Here is a 20,711-nt window from a genome sequence, read left to right as displayed (position 1 = left end):
AGCGTACGATGTTCGTACGTTATCGATGTTTACCAGCTAGGCCTACAAAACTAAGCCTAGCTAGGCCTAAGACCATCCACGAGAGGTCGATCGCCGCGAGCTACTTAGGTAGTGCATTGTTTCTCACTTTTTATCACAATTTACCATAAAACGTACATTTAAGACAAGGAATGACATGGTTTAATGTTTTTAAAGTGATATATATGTATTATTTTCCAAAAAACGTCCAAAATTGCAGGGAAGGGGTCTTTAATTACCTACTGCATTTGATGAATAAGGAATTATTTTTTACAAACATTTAGATTTAGAATTTACTTCTTAAAAAAAAAATGCAAATTTAGAATTCTTAATGTTCAACTTCGCTCTGCTGCCCTCTATAGCCAGAATATCAAACACTTTTTTTTGATTGACAGCTGGTTTTGACAAGGTTATCATTTTGTATAAATAAGTTTCAATTACAAAAATTAAGACAAAATGAAACTGATTTTATAACCAAGTTTTTGATAAATTGTGTTTTATTATGCACGTAATCAACTCTCTCAAAGAACGTTCAAACTGTAACAAAATAACTGGTTTTCCTAAAAGCCTACAGGTAGTTGTCAAAATACATTATTATTATTATTATTTAGAAAAAAAGTTTGTTGAAGGTCTGTATGCTTGGTAGTGTACCAGAATGCCTTACCAACGAGAATTTATGATTATGAATTAATATAAAAAAATAAGTAGTACACATGCAGTAAAAATCACTTATTAAAACTCTAACTACTAACCACAAAATTACGTACGGGCAACAGGTTAAAGACCGTGGAAGGAAGGAACTGAAAGAGCTCCATCCGGAGTTAAAAGATTGACAGAAATTAATCGGGATAAATCCAAGTTTAAAAAAAAAATTGAAATTCAAATTATATAATTATAGGTACCAGAAGGGAAGAGTTACTCTTCCCTGGTACCAGGTACTATAGCAATGTAAACATTTTAGTTGCCATTTTAAATTTGTTATCAATATGTTTCTTAACTTAATGTTTATAAACAAAAACATCAAATAAATGAACTATTAACCTTTTATTACTTTAATTTCTAAGATAAAATCTGAGTTATTAGTAATGATTTCATTCAGTTTTGTATCATAGTCCTAATTTTCAATATCATTATCATTTTATTTTTTGGTGAAAATCAAACTTTATTATTACTATAGAGTACTTATCTTTTACTATTTTGTGGAACAGTACATCTTAAATATAACGTACTGTATTATAATAAATTCTGTAAAAAATAACTTTGATATAATTTATAGTAATTAATATAGCCTTATTTTAATATGTTCTATATTACGAAAGAATTATTAATTGATTGGACCACCCAGTCAAAAAACTGCGCTTTGACATGACTCACTGATTATAATCATATCATAATCAAGGTGATTAGGCAACTCTACCACAGGTGTCCTAACTGTACTTAATTCAAGTTGAGCTCTACTTAATTCAAGTCTAGCTCCTGAAGGACAATTTTAAGGTGAGGAAATTTGGATTACGGTTATTATTGGTAGAAATATCATCTGTTGATTTAGGAATTACAGAGCTCATCTTCTATATGAGTCATAGCAAAAAATAATTTCAATACCATCTGTCCGTTTCAAGATTTGGTAAAATATTAAGTCAAGTAGCATAAAATATTAACAGAGGACTATGGTAAAATTACATGGACCTGCAGACACTCTTAAAAATAGCCTTTTTGTTGTCCAACATTTTCCAGGCTTTTTTTCGTCCATGACTTAAGGATGGGAGATGTTAACAGTGGACAAATGATAAGCCATAACCTGGAGCTCAGCTGTCGACACTAATAAAAATAGAAAGTCTTTTGTTATACCATAGTTGCCCAAGATCGTCCAGGCTTAACTAAAAGATGGTAAATAATTTATGTCTGCATTATAGCATCGCTCCCCACGATTTCATCACCCTTGGCTCTTGTGATGCCATGCCACCACAGGTCCCTTCCTGTTTTCTATTAAGCTTGCTTTATTTCTACAACTTTTCATGAATGTTAATAATCATTAAAACATGAAAATCAGTATGGTGTACTACTTATAAAGCTGCTCTTGAAAAAATTCAGACAGTGTTAATCATGATGAGAAATTCATACAGTTATTTAATCATAAGAATCTTTAGGAGCATCTCAACGACACAACACACGCTTGTGATAATCCGTAGCCACGATCCAATAATCTTCAAACAGAATCAATCTTTTCTCCAAGGATCTTTGATAAAACAGAGTATCACTTTAAACTCAAACAGCACATACGCCTTATGATAACTCTGTAACTAACTGTGAAGTCCTTGAAAAAAACACAAAATCTTGCTTGGAGTTCAGTCAACTCTCAAGTTGATATGCTGTAATTATTTGTAGTGAATATTAAATTGACCATGTTACCGCTACTCATCACATATGACCCAACATATGGAATTCGTTAATTTTTAGGTACATTTCACAAGAAAAATTAAATTGAGTCAATATTTGATGATCACGGAAAAAATATATTTTCATTGTTAATGTTGCGTATAACTATAGGTTCTAGGTTAATCTTTTGACCTTTGAACTATAAAATTTGATGAGGTTATTTTTGGTTGACATGACCTGTAAAAACTAAGCAAAGTTCATTATCAGTTCATAAAGTACATTATGGCCAATAGCCAATGACAGAGCACACTTCAGGATGTTTTATTTATGACATTAATTAAATGTTGAATTATGGGATAGGGCATTTCCTAGATTTAAGGATAAGACTTCAACCAATGAAATATTTATATTAAAAAATAGTGGTATTTTTATATTAATTGAAAATTGTAAATATATGAAATAATTAAATCTTTTCAATTTTTTCAATTAATGGTATTGAATTATTTGAAGTCTGCGTAAAAAATTAATTATTATAAAAAACATATTTGCTATTAAGAATAATATCTTAAACGAAATTCCTAAAGCATTGAGCCAATTCCATGCATGTACAGTATGTATTAGATCAATTAGATCATAATTAGCAGTGCAGTGTAGTTCCCATAGGATGCCTGATGCTGAGTTCTCCCTGAGGCTAAGACTGACCAGGTTACTTTACCTGTAAAGGTAATACTTAAGCCATGCCAGACAAGATAGGTTTACTCATAGTGGGCTAGTTCTTTAGTGGTTAAGTGATTATTTACTTATGGATTGGTATGTTAGGCTAGCATATTACCTAAAAAAGAAATGTATTGTTCATTCAAGGTGTATTTTTCATTAAATAAATTATCTTTCCTCCTCATAAAACTTATGCCATATACCGTACATCATTTGTCTTTTGTACTTGTAGGGTAAAGACATATTTTTTTATCTATCTATTGCGACAGCAGATTTCTATTGTTATTGTTGCATATTGGGCATGGTACACATGGGAGGAGGTGAACCATATTTTATTTGTTTTCTAGATGCCAACTTACTATACTAATCTGGGTGTTTTAGTTGCACAGGCAATACCCACTCCTCCCTGTTTCTGCTGCCAATCCCAAATACACCGTATAAATATACCGTATAAATATACCGTATAAATATACCGTATATATACCGTATATGAAATTCGTGCACCGTTTCCGCTGCACATACTTCGTGGGTGGGCTGTAAAAAAAGTTGGCTTTCATATACCCAAAATGCATTTTGTGAGACGGAAGTATGGATTGACCTAGAGTCTCGGGTAGCGAGGTTACATGACAAAAACAAAACAATGATGGTTTCTCAAAACGTCTTAGCATTGCTTTCTATTTTAAATCTAATGATCAGAAGTGGCAACGAATTTACATCGCACAAACAATCTAGAAATGTAGAATGGGCATTGACTACATTTATGCAAAGAAGACGACGGCGTTTGCCGATAACTTTGGCGTTATTAAGTCTACCACAAATTCTGCTTTTATTTTGTTTGAGATACTTTTGTAAATCTCGGTATCTCTTCTGTTGCCATGTAGTCTCCCCCCAACCTTCGCTTCTCCCCACAATTGAATTGCAAAAATAGTTATTTCTTCAGTCCACAGTGATATTTTGATCTGTTGCTTGCTTATTATATACGTGTGTGTCAATGCAGCAGAAAAACAAACGCGTCACGCTCTGTTAGTTTTTGACCTCATGTCATGGGCTGGGTCACATATACGGTATATTTTGAGTGCAGCAGAAACGGGGTACGAAATATACGGTATATTTTGGAATATACCGTATAATATCCACAAACGATGGGGATATTTATGCGGTATATATACCGCATATATATACGGTATATTTTTTATGAGACCCATTTCTGCTGCCAAAAAATATACCGTATATAAAATATACCGTATATATACGGTATATTTTTGGCAGCAGAAACGGGGCCTTTAGCTGCAGTATATTAATTAATCCTCTTCCCCTTAAATCAATTATACATTACCAACCTTGGTATACTGAATAAGTATGTGAGTAACTGTGTTGTGTCTGGTATATTGCTGATCTGTTCTATCCAAATTGGGTGACACGCTGAAACTTCTATAACGGCTGCTCCGTGGATATCTCTTGCACCTACAATAGACAATATGTAACATTTTATATATAGATAATTTAGCCAAAAGGCCCAATAATGAACTAATTACAAAAGATAACACAGTAGAGCCTTTGGGACATTCATATTAAGGGGACAATGCTTTGTGTGGTTCTATAGTATTGGATTGATACATGTCACCGTGTATATTAAATATTTTTACATGCCACGAACAGAATACTGTATTAATTTGCAATACCAATGTAAGGAATAAAACCGAGAAATACAGAACGGTTTAGTAATACCTGGGAATATGTACTGTACAGCTGGTAAGTATCTGTACTTGGTATCGTTTATAGCAACAATACTCATATTGTTCTTGCAGAAAACTGTATTATATTATTAGGTAAATTAAGCAAAACATTTACAGTATCGTTTTGTTTACTTGTATTAACTTATAATTTACATTTATAAGTCAATGACCTAAACCACTTGAAGGAGGTCAACTACGGCGCAGGTCACAGTCAATGTGCAATAATAATTAAACACGACAGGTAACACACCTTTGCGCATCCTTTGACGTACATCATGTTACAATGTTAGAACCACAAACACACTGTTTTCTGACCACAAACACGCATGCCTGTCTGTTATTTTTTTTATTTACTTATTTTTTAAATATTAAAGTAATATTATCATGATCACCTTTGGGTCAAATTTCATAGCTCCATGGTATAATACAGCAATATAATCAATTTTATTTCTTTTTATACAAAAAAATCAGATTTTTTAGATACAACAGGACAATGAATATATCAATATGGCAATTTATGTAACACAGAATCTTGCCAAATATTGCCTAGATGTTTCATTCATTAACATATATTCCATTTCTATAAACATAAAACTGAATTGCAATCATGTTGATGGTAGCTCTATGTGACATTTATTTGACCAATATTTCATCCCAATAAAACAAGTATACAGCAAAAAATTGCATAAACTTATATGTATAATGATATGGACATGTGACAATAAAGACACTCGCCAATCTCAAATTTGGTTTTAAAATGATCAATTACTACTGTATGACTAATTTAATTTACATCATATTGTTTGTCACCCACAAAAGAACATATTTTGGTCCCTAGATTGATTGATGTACTTTCATAATAAATTGTCAATAATTATAAGGGGTGCTCTGTAAACATGTGACGTGTTCCCGGGAGGGAGACTGCGGTATTGATATGACAAGAAAGATAAGCAGACGACCCATCTTGTATCATGTGATGCGTGTGGGTTTGCGTGACTCTTGTTTTGTTAATATGGGATTTGATTCCATAAATGGTAGTAATGTATCACTTTCTAGGCTTACTATAATCAATATATCTAAAGTAGGTGAAAAGCAGAATACAAAAAAATTAAATAAAAAAACGTGGATATGAATATCAAGAAAAATAGAAGAGGCTCCTTCATTGTAAGGTGTAGATAATCATATAAATTCAGATTAAAAAATAAAGCTTGGATTTAAGTTATTTCACATTACCAAATTATTGGTTTTGAGTGGAGTTGTGGCTTGGTGGTTATGATGCTTGGCTACCACTCCTGGGTCCTAGGTTCAAGTCCTGTCACATGTCAGGATTTTCTCTAAGGACCAAATTACAACTCCACTCCCAAAGACTTGTAATAAGGCTTTGTTTATGTAAAGCATTTTGTGTCTTTACTCCACGTTTTGTGTATACGTTTGTCTTGTGAACCTCTGAGGGTCCCTAATGATCAACAATTGCTGGATGGATCACACTCATTAAATATGGTCAAACTATCTAACAAAAAAAAAGTGATGTACCCATGGACGCGATGATGTTACAACCATTTGGGCACATCATGCTTAGTTTGATAGTGTACTGTAGACAGCGCTAAATAGCTGGTGTTTTCACTACACTTCATTAGTTTATTGAACCACTTGTTGTACAACAATCTGTATTTTAGAACCTTTACAACTGAAACTCCTTCTCTTGTAAGGCCCCCAACAATTAGGCAGAAAGTCTGTAGTAATGAACCCATCAATATTTATATTGCCTATTTGACGACTTTCTATTTACTTGTCATTTATGAGGCGTCAGAATGCTGGTCAATTTTTGTTTCAGTTTTTATGAACTTTATAAAAATTGAATGTCTTCAAGTTTATTTGATTGACAGTTTCAATTACTCTTAAATCTGGAAGAAGAAATTGTCAATAAAATCTAAAATAAAATAGTAACAAAAGATCACAGGGTCAGCTTGGGCACGGTTAAAATTAAGCAAGAAAATAGAAAACCAATGAAATTGACTCTAAAATAATTGGTTTTGTGCACTTCACAAAGGGAAGATAGGCTGCTGTATACCACTTTGAGATCAAGCTCCAGTGGTCTAATTGTAGGGCCAAGAAGAAGACAAAAGTTGGAGTTGTCACTCTTGTATTTTATCTCTATACTACAGACCTATCTGTAAACTATTTATTTAGATTTTCTTTTTGTCTTTAAAACAAACAAAAAATAACAGATACATACTTGTAAGACAAAAAGCACCAGAATGAACCAATTCAAAATCAACTTCCATCAACGTCTTTGGAGGTCCTAACCTCTCCATTGGCGACATCTTCTCTCTCCTCTTTTTATCGGCCGTCAGCCGCTTTCTGTCGATACCTTGCATCGATTTGCTCCTACCGCTACGTCGCAATTCTATGGATAAAACCACATTGTAAGGGTTTAGAATGTATATTCTCTTTGGTATTGGCTTCAACACACATCTTTCACATCCGGGCATTTTGATTCATGTGACAAAATATTTTATTGTTCTGCTAGTTAAAATTCATAAATTAAAACTTGTGAGTCAAGTGTACGTATCAAGTACGTACAGTATAATTACGAAAGGCACCCAGACCTGAGGATACATGCGTAATAAATAAATTAGTATGATTTTAAAATTATGACAAGATACGTCTACCCTTATTGTATGAGGTCATCTTTAACCCGAGGTCACTTTGTCAATCATTTCATTAAGTTAATCAGCCCTCTGGTCAATATTGTGGCCATAACGACTGATAGGTCAGTTTGAAAACAAAAGTAAAGACAATTTCAATTTATAAACATGGTTATCGGTCAATCTGTATTCTTTCCTGTTTGTCCATCATCGTTATCAGTGGTCAGTTTAGGTATTAGCCAACAGTTTTCATTTTCTATGCAAATTATGGTCTTTATTGCAATGTTTGTATATGATTATCTGATTGATACTCTTGCATTTAATTTCTATATTTTGTATTGTCTTTATATAGGATCATATTGAATAATACAACAGGTTTTCAGATCTTTATTGAATAATAATATATACATATATACGGTACATGGTGTAAGATATTAAACAAGCATTGATTGTATCCTATTTACCATGCTACAGTAACTTTTCAACACAGTAAATTATGAAATAAAAATGTGCAAAAGGAATTATAATTTACTAAAACTAAAAACAAAATTTCATTTATAAATAAAAACCAACTATTTCCAGAATGTTTTCAAGATGTCATACCATATAACATAATATGGTTGTCAGTAAACCATTGCTAATATGTCTTTGGTTCTTTGCGTGCTTTATTAAAACTCTTGAAATAGAAGATGTCTCAGCCAAGTAGTTAGATGATATCACTGAGCGCTATGACTTTTCGTAATTCGAGAGTCGTAGGAAATTGCACTAAATAATTAGGACTGTTATCTAGGTATGATTGATATGGTTTAATAGTTGCTATTGGCTTTATAGGTCTTCCTTTAATTATTGACTCCTTCCAATTAGAGATTCCCTCCAATTACTGGCCACTTTTATTGGCTCAGACACAATACACAGTAACATAAAATTGTATTATTCAAAAGGCAATTACTGAAAATAATGCTTTTGGTATCAGTGGCTGGATCTCAATGGAGATACAAAATAAAATAAGCAAAATGCTAAATCAAAACGATAAAATAAAACAGCCAGACAAATTAGCTAAAAAGTATTACTTTTATTATTAATAGTTTAGATTGGTAATATCGGTCGGTTTGCTAGTTTTAAGAAAAAATATATATTTTGTTGACTTAAATGAACATTTAATTTTTCACATTGACATACTTGCTTGACCATGCAATGAATGGAATAATCATTGTATCATGTATACTGTACAACATCACAAAAAATGTCTTTCATTAAAAGCATGCAAATACAACAAGCACTAAACGGTCTAATAAATCACAACCACAAATCTCAAAGGGAAGTACAATTCCTGGAACGGGAACACTCAACCTACATGTAATTAAAGAATTACTTTACAAATAAAAAATATTTAAGAATGGGTCTGTTGATTATTAGTAACGATTTATTTAAGGACGGTTTATACATTTAAAACAGTGCTTGTACGTAGTATACACATTTGAGACGATTTTCCATTATGCAAATTTAGTTGTGTAAATCGAAAGTGTCAGCTTATATGCATGCGTACAGAAGGATTTGGAAGATGGAAACATGAATACGCATGCATACTGTAAGCTGATGCTTTTGATTTGCGCGAACAAATTTGCCTAGTGGAAAATTGGCTTTAAACAAGTATTATTTCTATTCTAAAATCACACATACAGTAGTGTTAGCTATCACAGATGAAAATGACAACTAATGACTAAATTACAATACATTTTCCATTTTGTTACCTGCTTGGTGGAGATCCTCAATACTAGAACAGCTCTCATCATCCTCGGGTATTGAGTTAGTGTCTTGCGTAAGAATATAATTAAATATCCAGTATTTAGGTATATTCAAATTTATTTTAAACTTAAAACTTGAGTTTGTGTCATGTTTCACAACAAATTTAATATTAAAAATCTTTGAAAATACTGTATAACTGTAGATGATACTGTATTAAAATAAAATATGGAGTAATAGGTGTACTGTACAAGGGCAGGCTGACTGTATATTGCACATGCTCACAAACAAATTGGTGTTGTGATAGTTTCTCTAACTATAACCAAATACTTTCAAATTTTGTTGAAATCAAACTAGTCATTATAGTATGTAAGCATGTGTACAGTAGATGATTTTGGAAAATAAAAAATTCCTAAAACAAGAGGTTTTAGACAAAACAAAACATGATAAAGAAGAACATTAAGAAGCGAATTGTGACAGATTGAGCCTGATTGGCCAACCCAATGCTATGTTATAACACAGGCAAGAATTGAGAACTTTTTGTTGGTATTAACACCATTGATTACTATAAAAAACAAATATGTTATTTCAAAAAGAAAATCGCAAACACATTATTCCACACACAACGATGTATTGTGTTCTCATCAGATGGAAGGAGGTACTGTACATGGTGTTTACACTGGATCTATAACCCGTGTATAAAAAACAAATATTCCAAAATAAATGCCACTTTCAGGTTAATTAAAAATATAGTAACATCTTTTTAGAAGAATCCTATATCAACAAACATCAGTTACTTTCAACAATCGCCCTTCTGTGTTAGGTCAACAACAAGTAATTGCCGGATAATACGTCTTTATTAGCGTAAACCTGACTTCACTTAACCATCTCAAAGACTATACAATTATATTACTACAGTGATGAAATTAATACTACAGTTTGAATAAGAAACAGTTACCCAGCTATGAATAACACCTTTAATACTAAAGTATCAATGTAAAGACGTTTACTGTGGATCAATACCACACCCCTCGGGCAACAGCCTCGCCCCCTAACCACACACAAACCACACAGATCTTATAATTTAATTTTCGTCAGGAAAGTTCAACGTAAAGCCATCTGTAACGTGTGAATCTTCCCCCCCAGCTAAAAACCTGTATGCATACTGGAACGTTAGTAATTCATTTGTATACTAGGTCATTTGTTTTTGTAAACGATTATTGTTATTGAATAATATTGAATCTAGAGTTCAAATAACGCCGAAATTGTGGGTCGGTGACACACTATCGGTTTATAAAATAAAAGGAAAACAAAGAATTATTCTGAAAATAGGTTACCTCCACATACATTTTTGACACATTTTAAAAATTTAGCTTGTGCTATAGTAAATTGGTTAATCTGCCTAAAAGAAATATATTTAAAAAAATACACAGTATTGTATGTAAAAAATACATTAACATGGAGTATACAAACATTTTGTGTCCTAAGTAGCTTAAATTAAGGTGGGTAGGATTATTTCAAAGGGCATTCTATTTCTTTATGTGAAAATCATAACAATATTTAATATTAGTTTTAGTCAATATACTGTAAGATTTATTCATTTTTATACACATGGTTCGGATAATGTATCAAATTCTATGAACAGTTACTCCCTATAAACATTTTCTGGTTTGGACTTCTAAGAATTTTGTGGTAGTAAAAAATGAAGGTTGGCAAATTAGCTTATTAGAGATCATATTAAATACAGTAAAACAACATAATCTTTATTTTCCTTTTGTTGTTTGCGCTTTGGTTGTATGGAAATATGAAAAAAGAGAGAAGGTCTCCTGTCTTCTTCTCTGCCCACCAATACTGTTTTAATATTTGAATTAAATGCTTTTCCCCATCTCCTACAGTAACCTAATTTCGTAAAGACAACATCAAAAACAGATGCAATTTCATAATTATGATCACTTCATTCATAGTTTTGGTTGAATTCCATCAATTTATTACATTCCTCGGTGGATCTTTGAAACTACCGACAGATTTTTACATCCAAGCTCTTCCCAGGCCTGGCTTCCTACAACAGACCCTCCCAATTAGAAGGTCAATTGGTATGTCAATATCGTAATGGGACAATTTGCTTTAACAGTTTGATCAGCAAACATGGTCAAGAAGTGTAATGAACAAGCTGGCTAACAAAGTGTGTGAATAAAAAATGTTATAATTTGAAGATAGATATAATCTAAATTTTATTACGATTGGTAAGGTCATTTTATAATGACTTAATTTTCATGAAGATTAAATTAGATAGAAACTTCTCTTTTAAAAAAAAAAACAAATTTACTGTTCTGTCAAGATAAACAATCTGTTCACCTAAGTAGTATGTTTACTGGTTTAGTTAGAGAAGTCCGATTCCAGTCCAAATTTAAAGAAAAATGCATTAAACATTATTAGAATTTTTAGAATTAAAATTTAAAACTAAAAAAGAAATTGATGCATCCTTGGCCTTTTGTTTTTAAATTTATATTTAAAATATCATCACAATTTTGATTGAAGAATTTTTGATTATCATAAAAAACAATTACAATAAATTCTCTAAAATCTCAAAATAAAATCCCTTACGCCTCTTTTAAACGTAATAAATTCTCTAAAATAGAATTTCAAAGTTTCTTTTTAACGTAAATAAAATCTCTTAATTGTGAAATGTGTGAATTGATAGAATTAAAAAATAATTGAATGGCATAAAATGAATTTCATATCTTAAATATTAGTTATAATAAACTATTCATTGTTGGGCTCTTTCAAACTTTTATTGTTTTTTTAAGTAATACCTAATAAATACTGCATGCAAATTTAGTAACATTTAATTCTAAATTACAATAAGGCTTGAATTATTGTAAAATTGTGTTCTTTCATCGTTATTTCAGGCGGTCGATCACGGTGGAGTCGAGACTCATACCACCTGGCTGGACCCAGGCTTTGTTTTCTTCATCAACAATAGGCCTAATTGTAGCTAACACTATCGTCTCAATGCCTTAGCATTGAACCTCTCAAAACCCATTGTTTTTTACCTGCCTCTCTAAATAATATTCCCCTTACCTGATCTTGAGTTTAAATTATTCCTTCCATTTGTATTCCATCCTAATAAAGTTCTATGGATCTCTCTCCTCATATCCATGGTTTGATCCATAATGCCCGCAGGATAAAATATCAACACAAGGCACACAAAAGGCCAGGATCAATCGATACCACCGAACAAGTGCAGATCGACTGTATGTTATTCACTACAGGTTTGTTATGCTGTCAAACATGGCTAAGCTGATTAGGCCCAAACACGTGGTACATATTGTATCCCCAAGGGGGGCCACTTCACAGACTCCTACCACCTTCAACGATATGATCTTAGCTCCCATGGGTTATAGCTTATAATCCAAAAGTATTTTTAAAATTTGGAACATTTTTCAATAAATCAATAAAACCGACAAACCACTTCATGTTTATATAGCGCTATTGCAAAATAGGTAGAAACATCTAAGAACAATCAAAGTACTTTGCTAATAGTATTTAATAGGATTAGACTGAGCTTATAAACAAACATTGAATTGGATCAAATTAAATCCATATTGAACAAAACAAATAATTGTTATTGTTTTTAACCAGTTAACAACCTTGTACACATGTTGTACTTTAACAAAAAACAAACATATTTCAAAACGTATACTATTATATGCAGAATAATTTTATTGAATTAATTCAGATTAATATTTTATAATTCTTCTTGTAGTTAATTAAATATTTTTTTAATTTAAAAATATAGATTTTTTATATAATTATTCAGGATCCAGGATTTTTTTTATAGGAGTAGTTTTTGTTGAGTTGCTTGGTTGTTAGGGCAGGTTTTATAAATTATAACATTTTGTTTTCGAAATTTGGTGGGAGCCAGTTAAAATAAATTTGAATTTGTTAATATAATTAATTGATATTGATGTTAATGTGGTTAATTAATTATTAATATCAATAATTTGACTAATCAATACAAGAAGGAGGGAAAGTATATAAGTTATCTAAACACACACAAGTTAAAGAAATATCAATGTAAATTGGTAAAAATTGCACAATGCCAATGTACCATCCATACCAGAGTTCCTGGCGCCATTTATAATTCTATAAAAATAATGTGCATAAATTTTTCTGTCAAGATGAATTACACAAATGGTTACTTACCACTTCTATTTAAGGATCCATCTCTCCGCGGTAAACGTGATGATAATCGTTCCTGACTATTCCGTTGCAAACTCCCGTAACGTTTTGGACTTTGGGACGGTTTTTGTGATGTCAGAGATTCGCTTCTTTGCACCTTCACTTGACCTTCGACCAGCTGCGCTTTCGGTCGTGGAATTTTACTGTTTATTTTCGGTGAGGATGGTGCAGAAGATTCAGATAATTTTGGCCGCGGAATTTTTGATTTCCTATTTGGCTTGCGTTCAAGTGTCGAGGGCGATACAACGTCCTTCCAATCAAGGCGTTTCAAACCGTTTTCATTTCCAACAACAAGTTTTTCCAAATTGGTCTCGGATTCTGACCGTGTTGGTATGTTTGCATTTACGCTTTCCATCCACTCCATGGTAAAAACTATCTCAAAAGAATCCGGTGGTAAAAGTATGTCATGTACTTCTTGATCAACGTAATATTTCAAAGAAATTAGTAGCGTATCTTCGCTAACTTCCTTCACGTAAAAATAAAAATCCCCTGGCCGTAATTCTTTGCATGCTAGTTCACATAAATGAATGATTATATTCCCATCGTGGCAGAGCGGCCAGCCCTCGTCGCATGGCAGTTGTCGTAGATTCAGCTGAAGCAAAAGCAAAAAAATGAAATTAGATAACTAAATACAGATCGTATTAGATGAGAAATGATTAAGTTATTTGGAAGGCAGCCTAGGTTTGATGGGTCGTTATGTAACAGCTGGGGTGAGGTAGAGTGTGGAAGTAATTCTACAAAGAAACGACCGTGTGATGCTTAATCAACGAGAATAGATCTTGTCATGCTGAACACGATACAACATATCTGTCTGTAATCTATATCAAAGTGCGTTAAAAACCCTAGTTATTTACAAGAACAAAAGCCCTCCCAACACTTATCTTATTGTATTTTTGTAATCACAAACGAAATTTACTACAATTATAAAACAATGGCTGGTTAACTCCTGTTTGTCAAAATAGATCAAAATGCATTGTTTGTACATCAAACTATTACAAAAGAAGATTAGTAAATCTTTGTATAATAATATTATCATCAAAATTGAATTCAGTCCGTTAAAAATAACCATTCATTCTCAATTTATATACATATTTTGCAATACAACAAAAAATATGATACGTAGAACCACTCCATTCAAACAGACACTGCCTTTTTTTTATTAAACAATCAATGTGTTTAAATACTAAGGCAAACCCATATTGATAGGACACAGTTTATTAAGAAGTATTAAATACAGGTACAGATACCTTTGATATCGAACCTTAATTATATAAACTCTTCGAAAAATTAAACTTCCTTGGATTGCCTCAAAGATGAGAACAAATTCATAGTTCTCGGGGTGATGACCGATACAATGACAATGAATCTTATCTTACCTTAACGAACTATCTCAGTCGTATTAATCAAAATAGATTAGTAGTCAAGAAACAAAAGCTATTGAATTTGATTAAATATAACGAAGTCATCGTAAGATATCAATCTCTCATCAACACTGTATCTCGCCAAATCCGCAATTAAAAAATAAGAGTCGTGAGTCATAAATTTAGTTGCTGGTTTAGTCTATATTGAACACAGGGAATGGTCATGTTGTAGACATTATTGTGTCATTAAGTAACACAATGTTTACTATATGCTTTCAAGTATTTAAAATACATGATATCATCATAACAAACGCCGAAAAACATAGTAAATATAACGTAGGTAAATTTTTTAATCTAAATATAGGCCTACTCTACAAAAAATTAAAATACAGTCAGTTTAGCAGCCCAACTACTTAAATGTAATTGGTGTGGCAAGTGGGCTAGCTTGCTACATTTAAATAAATTTACATTCATAATTTATATATAGATACTAGGGTGTGTGTACTAACAGGTATTTATAATTGTATCTGTAATACTATGTTCATAACCCTATACTAACGAAAGTTATTTATCTACATTTACATAATATGTAAACGTTCAATATGACATTGTACCTGCAAAATTATTATACATAATTTTATGGGCTGATGTAAGTAAGGTGATTCAAATAGTATGATGGTATTGCCTCAAGGGTCACATCATGTCATGTGGTGGCTAAAATGCTCAATCTACGACAGAGACTGCAGACAATTACACCAGACACCTACTACCATACCTGTTCTACTTTTAAAAACAACAAACATTTTCAAAACAAATTTATTTAAAAAAATAAATATAAAAACAGTAACATTTCCTATAATAACAAATATGAGATCAAAGATATCTAATATAGTAAACAAATAAACAAGATATTGTACGAAAAGAGCCAAAAAGAAGTAAAATTCAGTGAAAGAATTAAGACTGTGACAAGCATTGTGTTCATAGAACAATATTTTTTTAAAGAGCAATAATAGCCTCAACATTATGACTAAGCTTAAAAAATGGGGAAAAAATATTACCCAACAAAACTTGAATAAAACAATTGGTAAAATAACAATAGATAAAACCTAATTAAAAATTAATTACAATTGATGATTCAAAAATTAACTTAATAATTTTAATTACCCAAGGAAACAACAGTCACACCTGATATAGAAAAACTCCAGACAAATGTAATCACAAAGAAGTTTTACATACAAGATCTTATAAATGAATGAATCAGTAAATCTATGACGAGAGGTCGGCATGCAGGAAGCCAAGGCCGACCACAATCCTCTGATAGGACTTGGTACGACATCCGCCACACGCAGTTACGATTGTATATAATCAGCTGATAAATACATGCTGAGGTGTGAACAGACTAGGAAGTAGGCCAATTAGAAAACAATAAAAACTAAAATAATAGAACAATTTTTGTTTATGTTTGTTATGTTAACAGTTATACAAAAACAAAGAATACATTGATTATCAATGATTAAAATAATTCATGTTGGTCTTCTTCTTTTTTTTTTTTTTTTTAACCATATTTAATGATGGTGATCCATCCAGCTAATGCTGATCATTAGGGACCCTCAGAGGTTCACAAGACAATATACACAAGATGCTCTACATAAACAAAGTCTTATTACAAGTCTTTGGGAGTGGAGTTGTAATTTGGTCCTTAGAAGAAATCCTGACATGTGACGGGACTTGAACCCAGGACCCTTGGAATGGTAGCCAAGCATCATAACCACCAAGTCACAAATCCACTCCTTACTGCAAGGGAATGTTAAAGGAACTTTTATCTTTCTTCAAGTATTAATACTTCCTCGGAAGAGTACAGGCTATTAAAATATTGGTTTATCCAGGTAAGTTAGGCACAAAATAGATAGAGGTCTATAATGAACAAATTCTATTCAATGGATGTTGTTTCAGTGTCAATTAAATGGAAAAGGGTGTCAAACATAATGTGACTAGATCTGTTTTTTTGGTTTGGTAAAACCAGGGAAGAGATCCAACATACAACAAATGACTAACAAGAATAATTTACGTTTTCAACTTCTTTATTAAGTCACTATTTTTAGCCAATACTAATCTGGGCTTAAAGCTAAACTTAGCTTATATCAGTTAGTTTTAGGGGTATGGGCTTATATCTGAATCAATAATACAGTATACAAAAATGTTTCATATCTAAATGATAATAAGACTTAATCCAATTGTACTTCCCTAAGTGTCACTCCATCCAGAATGTTTGTTTACAAACATATCCTGTAGGCGTGCTTGTTGAGCATTGTTTTTATGAAATAGTAAGAAACAAAAACAATTAATCATCATGTTATTAAGTTGAATTACCAATACAGGTAGAGGTATTGTGAAACATTCATCTGTTTGACCTTTATTCAACCATGTTTATTAAAAATTATTACTTGTAAACAATATCATATTTCCCTATGTTTTTGTATACTTTTTAAAATTAATATTAATTAATGCACAATAATTAAATAATGTAAAAGATAATACTTTTGAAAAACCTTTTGTTTCAATATACCTGTAGTAGAACCAGTATTAAGGGGCACGCCCGTAGCCAGAATGCATCAGAGGGGGGTTTTCTTGACACCAAGTATTTTGCGAGCGCAGCGAGCATCTGTAGGCTGGGGGCCAGGGGGCCGCCAAGGGCCCCCGGTCGGGGTCCAGGGGGCGAAGGCCCCTGGAAGCTTTGGCTATCAGAGCAATTTCGGTTGTTTTAATAAGCTTACAGAGAGTTATGCAGAGAAATTATATAGTACAGTATTATGGAAGTTAGTAGTACTGATCATGAAATACAGCTTTATTGTTGCAAAAAAGTATATTATATTAGGCCCTTAAATAATTTCTTATCCTATAAACATAAAAAACAAATAGTACCGTATATTTCGGTGTACAAGTCGCACCTGTGTATAAGACGCACCCATAACGGAGACTGAAATATTAGTATTTTGTATGTAGTCGATGCATAAGACGCACTTATTTCTAGGCCAAAATTTAAACATTTTACAATCAAAACAATGGTATTTTAATAATAAAACAACGATATTTGAGACATATTTATTAGAATCAAATGATATAATTTTGTTTGATTGCCTTTATTACATCGTAATCAGTCTCTACTTCAACTGAACGGTCAATGAAAAGGGAAATCCCCATATTGTTTCAGTTACGATGCACTGTGTGGGTAGGGCTAGCCTATATCTATTTAAGTAACTTTAATTTCATATTACTTAAATATATACCTTCTTATTGTGTGTATGACCATTATAAAATCAATCCAAATGATGTTCAGTTTTTTGGGCTGATAATGAACCAGGAATATCATGCTGGGTAGGCCTATATGAAAATCTTTCCTATTTCCATGCATGCATTACAGCAATATGAGGAGAGGAGAGCAGTGCTCCTTGCCTGGTGTCCAGCACTGTTGGCCATATACACTATGAGATTAGGGGAAGCTACTTAACACAATAACAACACACTCTTTTAGATATCGCTTGACATACAAACTATTGCCTACATGATTATAAAATTATGTGATTGTTGACATAGAGATGTAATAAAAATAAACCACCGTGATCAAGGGAAATAGTTATTGTGTAATTAAAATGTGACACCACCGTAATTAATGGACTCTTCCATAAATGTGTTGCGCTGTGACGCTGCATGCTGCTAGAATACACACCCGCGAGTTCAGAGAGTATTACTAGGCCTGGGTAGAATATCTAATGCGTACTGTAATATTAATACAGTCGAGGATGACAATTTACCTTAGCCTAACTAAAAATTCAATAAACTTGTTACCACACTGTGGTTAGACAGAAGTGAGTAACTAGCTAGGCCTACATTGCAGAGTAGTACACTATTTTTAATTAATTTAAGTATTAGTAGGTAATTAAATTAATTCGGGTAACATTTAGAGGTCAAATTTGCGTGTCAAAAGTGCGTCTTATACACCGAAATATTCGGTAGGCCTACGTACACGTACCAATTTAACTCAGCACCATTTTTATTCAAGTTTACACAGTGAAATTCTTTGGTTTAATGAAAAATATTTCCAGGAAAAAAATAAAAATCCCCAAAAAGATTGAACTGAACTGAACTTGATCTTGTGCGTTCCGAAAAGCCCGGCCAAAGCACGCGATTGGTCAGTCCATTTTTCTGTCATATTTATAACCATCATCTCTCAACAATCTCTCGATCTGACGCTCAGCAGTGACTTTGACATCGGACAATCTGTATATTCGATCGATTTAAACATAGTCAATAGAAGTAAAATGACCAAAAAATCTGCTATAATTGATAATTAATTGCACGATTTTGGAAGTGGGGCCTTTGTTTTTCAAGGGGGGTTCGCTGGTAAAAGGGGGGTTCGCGCAAAAGGGGCTACGGGCCTGAGGGGACACTTTAGAACCCAACCAAGTTCTCTTTCAATAGGGGTTCCCTTTTTATTATCTGAAAAAGAGGGCCGTGGTGCTTTTCCTCCCAGAAAAATGACCCTTTAACAGTGGTGTCCTATACACAGAATAGGTGACCCATCCACAGAATACTGTAGGTGTTCCATCCACAGAATACTGTAGGTGTTCCATCCACAGAATACTGTAGGTGTTCCATCCACAGAATACTGTAGGTGTTCCATCCACAGAATAGGTGTCCCATCCACAGAATACTGTAGGTGTTCCATCCACAGAATAGGTGTCCCATCCACAGAATACTGTGTCCCATCCACAGAATAGGTGTCCCATCCACAGAATAGGTGTCCCATCCACAGAATAGGTGTCCCATCCACAGAATAGGTGTCCCATCCACAGAATAGGTGCCTCCCAAAGGAGATTCTACTGTTATATCATAATTCAATATTATCTAGATATTAAATTAGTATCACTGTCTAATGAACCAATTAAACAAGCAATCAGGCATCCAATGTGTCCTCATGCTAGGTTGGATTTACGAGATCACAAACGGTTTTAAAATACCCGACAGCTGACCAGACTCCGTTTTTATTTCGGTAGCTTTTTTAATATCGCTTTTGCAAAGGAATCAACTTAATGCATGATGCCGAAATTAGAAAACAATTGAAAAAGACTCTCACTTCAGTAAATTTACAAGATAAATTGTTGCTATCTTTGTCATATTTTCTGCATGGTAAAATTTAATACTGCATTTGTAATTTTCAATTCAGTTTTTTAAATTAACTTCAACCAGTGATTACTGATTAGAATAGAGCCACTATTAAGAGGATTCCTTTGGCACCTAACATTCTCTGAATGGATTGGCCGTAAGTTAAAACAGTAATCATTTACACTACTGGTTAATCTGTTATCTTCAAACTATAAATGCTATCCATATCCATCCATATTCCCAATATTAATTACTGTGTGAAAATGCAAACTAACATAATGTTTTTATATTTAACTAAATGATGCATCAGGATAATAAAGATGGAAAGTCAAGGACGGGGCACGAGGTACGTTTCCAAAGTCATAAGTTCAAGTCAATAATTGCAGGCTCTAGCCATTTCCGTAAGAACCCTAGGCGAGAACAAGATAAGATAAGATCATTTATGATACAGTGATGTCGAGATCCACCCCTAAAGGTAGGTTCAATATTTAAAAAATAAATTTATCATATTATTATTGATATGTCACTTTGCTTTCTCTAGTAGGTTTTCTAATATTACACACATTTCAAAACAGCAATGTTTTTTAATCTTTTAAAAAACGTAACAAAAAATCTGGAAAGCTTTGCTTTGTGAAACGTTTTTACATATTAATGTGGTTTTTTAACACAATTATTATAAATAATACTGATTAAGTACAAATATGCTAACA

General features: G+C 32.6%; 1 protein-coding gene across 6 annotated transcripts in view; it reads right to left on the bottom strand.

Annotated features, from left to right (window-relative positions):
• LOC140057304 (puratrophin-1-like) overlaps window positions 1–20,711 on the bottom strand; it is an 84,753-nt gene that overhangs the window by 32,871 nt on the left and 31,171 nt on the right. For 4 of the 6 annotated variants that reach the window (XM_072102901.1, XM_072102900.1, XM_072102898.1 and 1 more), the window contains exons 3-6: window positions 13,442–14,069; window positions 9,244–9,306; window positions 7,081–7,251; window positions 4,449–4,572 (exon numbers count right to left, since the gene is read on the bottom strand). In XM_072102901.1, coding sequence (XP_071959002.1) covers window positions 4,449–4,572; window positions 7,081–7,251; window positions 9,244–9,306; window positions 13,442–14,069 — 986 coding nt within the window. Of the gene's footprint in view, window positions 1–4,448; window positions 4,573–7,080; window positions 7,252–9,243; window positions 9,307–12,316; window positions 12,335–13,441; window positions 14,070–20,711 lie in introns of those variants that run through there. The other 2 variants (XM_072102902.1, XM_072102903.1) reach the window with 2 other exon arrangements.

This window comes from Antedon mediterranea, chromosome 8, assembly GCF_964355755.1.
Source record: "Antedon mediterranea chromosome 8, ecAntMedi1.1, whole genome shotgun sequence".
Taxonomy (NCBI): domain Eukaryota; kingdom Metazoa; phylum Echinodermata; class Crinoidea; order Comatulida; family Antedonidae; genus Antedon; species Antedon mediterranea.
This window is presented reverse-complemented; position numbering and strand designations above follow the sequence as displayed.